The sequence below is a fragment of the Poecilia formosa genome, unplaced genomic scaffold, assembly GCF_000485575.1.
Source record: "Poecilia formosa unplaced genomic scaffold, Poecilia_formosa-5.1.2 Scaffold448, whole genome shotgun sequence".
NCBI lineage: Eukaryota > Metazoa > Chordata > Actinopteri > Cyprinodontiformes > Poeciliidae > Poecilia > Poecilia formosa.
In genome coordinates, this window is record NW_006800387.1 from 76,379 (window position 1) to 83,124 (window position 6,746).

General features: G+C 39.6%; 1 protein-coding gene across 3 annotated transcripts in view; it reads left to right on the top strand.

Annotated features, from left to right (window-relative positions):
• Positions 1–6,740, top strand: part of hspa12a (heat shock protein 12A) — a 43,033-nt gene extending 36,293 nt beyond the window's left edge. For all 3 annotated transcript variants that reach the window (XM_007577608.2, XM_007577609.2, XM_007577610.2), the window contains 4 exons: positions 2,477–2,581; positions 2,672–2,930; positions 4,024–4,127; positions 5,018–6,740. In XM_007577608.2, the coding sequence (XP_007577670.1) occupies positions 2,477–2,581; positions 2,672–2,930; positions 4,024–4,127; positions 5,018–5,649 (1,100 nt within the window). In that variant the 3' untranslated portion in view covers positions 5,650–6,740. The remainder of the gene's footprint in view (positions 1–2,476; positions 2,582–2,671; positions 2,931–4,023; positions 4,128–5,017) is intronic.
• The last annotated feature ends 6 nt before the right edge of the window (positions 6,741–6,746 follow it).

A 6,746-nucleotide genomic window follows, 5' to 3' on the forward strand; every position in this document is an offset into this window, starting at 1 on the left:
GGATGGATGGATGGATGGATGGATGGATGGATGGATGGATGGATGGATGGATGGATGGATGGATGGATGGATGGATGGATGGATGGATGGATGGATGGAAAATTTAAGATTATTATAGTTGCATAACAAATATAAAGTCTTTAAAAATACAAACATTTTTTAAAACACTTGGAAAAACTCAGCAATGGTGGGGGCACAAGTAAAGCCTGGTGGCCCGCCAGGCTTATAATACACTGGGGGAAACCCTGGTGTTTTAGATGTTTACTTGCATCAATACACCTGATTTCAACTGATGGCCGATTTACAGACTTTTGCTGCAATCATCTGAGTCAGGTGTGTTAAAGCAGAGACATCTAAAACATACAGGGCAGTGTATCTTCCGGACCAGTGTTGGGGGACTAAAGCACAGAGACTTCAGCTGGAGAACAAGGCATTTTGAATAAATGAAAAAGAAACTCTTACACTGAACGGTGGCCAAACAACTTGGAGTGGAACTGCCCAAACAAAGCTCAAAAACATGAACACGGAAAACACCCAGAAACCTGATCAGAGACGCCTGAGTTACAGTGAGGTGGCAGTGAGGAGTAAGGCAGAATGAAAAACACAGAGAAATGTGTGGAAATGACAGGAAACCAGAGGGGCTAATCAGATGAGAATGGAAAGCAGCCGAGTGAACGTGGAGGCAGAGGGCAACAGTGAAATGACATGCAGCTGGGCAGGGGAGCAGAAAACAGGCTGAGGGAGAGGGGATAAAATAGAGACAACTAAAACAAACAAAAAAAACTGCAACTAAAAGTCAACAGAAACACTAATCTAAGGAAATGGATCCAAAGCACAATCAATGAGAATAAATGAACAAACGAAATTAACTAAATAGCAAGATCTAAACAAAAAATAAATAAAAATAAAAAATCAGTAAAAGAAAATCTAAACAGAGAAACAATAGAACTAAGTAGACTGATAAGTAAAAGCTTTATATTGCAATCTATTTTTAGCTTATCTAGGAATTCTTTATTGAGAACATTGACCACTGAGATATGACAGAGCTTAGTTATTTGAAAATTTACAATAAAAATTTAAAACTCCATATTGGATTTAATAAGAAAATTTAAATTTAAAAAATTGTTAGTCTACTTCAGAGGCAGAAAAAGAAATGTGTATCACTTTTTTCTGGTCAGTTTGTTTTTCCCAAAAGACCTGCTAGGTTGTTGTTGTTGTTGTTGTGACATGTATTCTCCAATTTTTAGTCATTTACAAATTGACTATATTTGATTGTTGACATTCTCATGGATTTGGATAAGACAATAAACCGACTCGAAAGCAGAAGATGGTATGTTGGCAGTTTCTAGAAAGTGAGCAAGTTTTGACATTTCCATGTCAGGTACAGGATTTGAAAACATTGAACAATATTATTCCTTTGCATTTATAGCAAACATCCAAGAGCAAAAAGTACAAGGTTTTTGGTCCAAAATCCTCACAAGAGCTTCGGCTTGGTGAGGATAGTAAAGAATTGGACAACAGGCTTGACTTGAAAGATGTTGAACAGAAAATATCTGCCATAATGATAATGTCCACTGAGAAAGGGCAGTGGTCAGTAAGTCAAGATATCTTGATAATTATTTGGTAAATTAGTTCCGTTCATGCTTCATGAAGGGAGCCGATGAAAACTAAAACCATAAATTGGCCAGCACAACAGTTCACTACCAGGCTTGTTAGCCTTTTTTAGATGGATGAATATGTTCAACCGATGCCGTTTCATCTGCCGTTTCATCATGTGAATGAAGGCTGTATTTTGTCAATATCCTCCTGGCAAGAGAAATGCAGTTTGGCATTCAGAGGAATGCAAGAAAGGACAAACAAACCAGTAGGAGCAGTAAAGTATGCTCTAAAAAATATTATTTTTTTAGTGTAACAGCAAGCTCCAAGAGAATGGTGCGAGTGAGTATGCCAATCTCTGGTAAGGAACTTGAATTGGATAGGCCACAACAATGGGTTTGGCATATTCACAAACAAAGTTTTCTGGGGAATTTGTGCCACATGATTGCAACACACATCTTTATTATTGTCCTCTACAGTTATATTTTGAAAATGTTTGTCAAGCTATCATTGAAAAATGACAGCTTGGACGAACAAGTAACTGTTGTTCAGGATGAAAATACAACAAACTACAGAGCAAAAGAGCAATGATATGTCTCCCTGGGATAAGTACTCTGAATTAGCAGACAGCCCAAATTTAGGAAAAAAAATAAATAAATCTTTCCAGGGTTTACCAACTAGAGAAGGTTGATGACAACATTTATTTTCTCAAAGCACATCTAGAAGCTGGAAGCTGATTAAGTAAGAATGTTATCAAATTGAATAAGAATTCACTGTATGTTGGAGCAGTCCTTTGAGGAAGGATGTTGGTAGAAAACATCCAACAGTGCATGCCTTTGGTTTGCTGCTGCTTTACGGTCGTTGCTTGTTCTCTTTACAGGCGACCGTTATGTGGTAATGGACTGTGGGGGAGGAACAGTGGACCTGACTGTCCATCAAATCCGTCTTCCAGAAGGACATCTAAAAGAACTCTACAAGGCCTCGGGTAAATTGTGTGGGAAGAAGCTACTTTTAAAGCCAGTCATCACATGTATAGTTGTATGATTCTTTACGTCAGCCCATGTTTTTTCTTTAGGTGGACCTTATGGCTCCATCGGGGTTGATTATGAATTTGAGAAGTTGCTGTGTAAGATCTTTGGCCAGGATTTCATCGACCAGTTTAAAATTAAGAGGCCAGCCGCCTGGGTGGACCTGATGATTGCATTTGAGTCTCGGAAGAGAGCGGCAGCCCCTGAGAGGACCAACCCTCTCAATATCAACCTGCCTTTCTCCTTCATTGACTACTACAAGAAGTTCCGGGGTCACAGTGTCGACCACGCTCTGCGCAAAAGCAAGTGAGTGCGAACTGGAACGCTGTAGAAATCATCAAATGTTTACATCCATTCATTGTGGGCATAAATTTCATATTAAATTGGGTGTTTAATGAGCCATTTGTCTAGAATGGAGACCTCACACAACATGTGACTTCAGTAGATCTTGAACATCAGAAAAGGATGGCACAAGTGAATGGACTTTATTGTGGCTTTCATAATCCACACATTGTCTAAGTTATACCTGCAGGATCAGTTGTATGTTTGGATAGCCACTATCCTTACTGAATCTCTTCAGTTTACCTGAAGTGATTCAACTTAGGGAGATAGTTCACAGATTTTAAAAGTCTTGGGGCAAGTGTCAACTTCTATTTTGGAAATGAGAAATATCTTCAATGGTAGATTTTAGCATCCTCCTAAAAGACGTGAAAGCAATAGCTTGAAGAGTAAAAACAAATGTTTAAATAGCTCTGCCCATTCCCCTGGATGTACTCTTTTACTCTATTACATACTCTTTTAATTTTAGCAATGTGTTTCTTCTAGCTGAATGTAATATTAGCATTTTGGAGAAGTCCAGCCCACATCCTGACATGAATCTGGTGGTGGGATCTAAAGATTCAGCATGATGGAAAGGAGATAATTGAAATAATCATTTCCAACATTTGCCTTTTCGGTAAAGTGTAAATTAAAAATAAGTATTCCTTCACATTGTTTTATTATCGTTTAATATCTGTACCTTTCTCATTTCCAGTCAGAACAAACATCTTTGTAGAAAGAAAGTCATTTCAAGTGGAAAACTGTGAGGGTCTATGAAGAATTTTGTACTTGACTGTAAATATTCACTAAAATAGTTTCCAGTTTAATTGCTGCCTCTTTACTATTATTGAAGCCTTACTGACTATGGTTATATTACAGCTCAGCCACACAAAATAAATACCAGGTTTATTTTGTGTGGTTTGACAGGACAGTTGCTTCCCCAGCCGTCCGACCGTGACATCTGCCACACTCTGCCTGAGTGCCACAGGACGGTTCATGACGAAGACAAAAGAAAGAAGATTTATTTGACTCAGCCATGCTGTGGACTTTGCATTAAGCAGATTTTTCTTCTCCTCCTTAGTGTGGACTTTGTTAAATGGTCATCTCAAGGGATGCTGAGGATGAGTCCAGATGCAATGAATACCCTCTTCAAACTGACCATAGACCATATCATCCAACATCTCAGTAAGCTCTACTTATGAGATCAAAGATTAAAACACATATGTTGCTGCTTAGGAACTGTATTATTTCCAGACAGAGCAGCTCTTGAAATAATTTTTCTGCATATTGTGAAGTAATTCTTGAAACAAAATTATTCTCTTAGTAGTTTTTGTTCAGCAGGCCAGTTTTCTTACAGTAAGACAGATAAGCTCACGCCCTAAAACCACTGTGCCAGGATAATTTGTAGATTCCTCAGCCAAGATAAACATTAGCTGCATTTCCATTAGCTGTAGGATTGTGCAAATTGAAGTTACAAAAATAAATTTTCATAACTGAAACAGGAATTTCGGAAAAAAAAAAAAAAAATCTTGTGTTTTCACACCAGAAAAATGCTCAACAACCAGATAATACTTCTGATTAAAACCATGTAAAAACCACCGACTACAAATTCCCCAGAACGCCGCACACATAGCCGCTCCCAGGTGTCAGGGGCTTGTCGCCGATGTCTCCTCTGATGGCCGATAGTTGATGAGTGCCAGCTGAATCATGAATATAATCTTGTGTAACTGCTTACATCCATCGCTGCCGTGGTTTTTCATGACATCATGTGAACAAGCTTATTCATGTGTGATTTTAATTTAATTTCTTATTTAACGGAAACACAGCAATTGCAAAATTGTGGGGTTTTTTGACATTAGCAGGCAGGGGCGCCGTATAGGGGGGAGAAGTTACTACTGAAGTACTTCATCAGGCTGCAGTGTGAAGGCAGCCTAACTCTGCCACCATTCATTTACTTTTAAAACCTTGCTTTTACTATGGGATTTTCCCCACTGAATCAATTAACTCAACATCATCATAGTAATGAGTTTACTTTGTTTTTTGCTAATCTCGTTCATTTTCTTTGCCTTCTCCAGCTGAACTCTTTGAGAAGCCAGAAGTTAGCGACATTAAATTCTTATTCCTGGTTGGAGGTTTTGCCGAGTCTGCCCTGCTGCAGCAGGCTGTCCAGAACATGCTGCAGGGCCGCTCCAGAATCATCATCCCGCACGACGTTGGTCTAACCATCCTGAAAGGTGCTGTGCTGTTTGGCCTGGATCCCAGTGTCATTAAAGTGCGTCGTTCACCCCTAACATATGGGGTAGGTGTCCTTAATCGATTTGTGGAGGGCAAGCACCCGCCGGAGAAACTGCTGATAAAGGACGGAACCCGCTGGTGCACCGACGTCTTCGATACTTTCATTGCTGCTGACCAATCTGTGGCACTGGGTGAGATGGTGAAACGCAGCTATACGCCAGCAAAGCCTTCCCAGCAGGTGATAGTTATCCATGTTTATTGCTCGGAGAAGGAGAGCGCAGGGTTTATCAGTGAGCCCGGGGTCAGGAAGTGTGGGACGCTTCGCTTAGATGTCAGTGGAACAGAAAGTTCAGCGCCACGCCGTGAGATCCAGACCCTCATGCAGTTCGGTGACACAGAGATTCGAGCCATGGCTATAGACGTGTCCACAGGACGCACCGTCAAAGCTAGCATCGACTTCCTAAGCCACTAAGGCTCGTACGAGAACCTAGCTTCCAGAATTCCCAGAAGCAGTAGTCATGAAAATACAGCTTCCACATAACAACTATGAATAGTACTAGAAATTTGCAAAGTATAAAATTACAGGCTCAGATACTTTTGGTTGAAGAACGTTGATAGGGTTCGACATGATACCCCCAAAATGTTGGACTGTAGCATTTATGGTAAAGGGATCAAATAGACAGTTTGCTTCAGCTGTCGCTGGTTTCCATGTTTTCACTTTCTTTACAGAGGAACGCTGTTCTGCTAAAAGGCTTAAAGCAAACATTGTTCTGAGAGCCCGGTGCTGGGGCAGCAGCTCTGCGTTGTCAGGTTTAAAAGGGAACACCATCAACACTTGCTCAGTTCTGATTTCTGTTCTCTGAATTCTTAGTCATTAGTATTATTGCACATTATCTTGCAGTGCACTGCAGAGGCCATCCACACACAAATCATAACTTTCACACAAAACTCCTTTTCACGGAGTTTTTATTTGCAGCATTTTAACCTAAGCTATGATTGATTAATTTTTTCTTCTTTTTTTTTTTTTACAGTATGTCACAGTCCAGTGTTCAAGGCACATTGTGCTATTTCTGTAGGTCAGTATGATAACTTAACCACTTAAGACCATATTGTGCAAGTAACAATTATCCTAAGTTATTTCCTGGGAATGTCAATGAAAGCAGCGATTTTTTTTTTTTTTTTTTTTTTTAAGACAGCGATGGATCAGAATGGCTCGTCAATCTGTCTTCATGGAGTCAGAGCTACATTAACAATTAGCCTTAAATTAATTATGTTAGTGTCTGTAATTATTTCTGTCTTAAAAATTACACTTTTACCAACAGTCTACTTGTGTAGCCCCTATTCAAAGCGGAGATGTTTGAAACAAAACATTTAGTCTGATCTTGTTGAAAAACTTTTTTTTTTCCCAGACTAAGCAGAACGAATCAGGTAATGCTGACGTCAGACAGACTCAAGTCATTTCTTACAAAAAAAGCTTTTCTCATTTCAGCTCACCGTCCGCTGGGATTTACGTCCATATTTTTGAGAAAACATGGAACAGATTTTCAGTCTGGTTCGGTTTGGGCCATC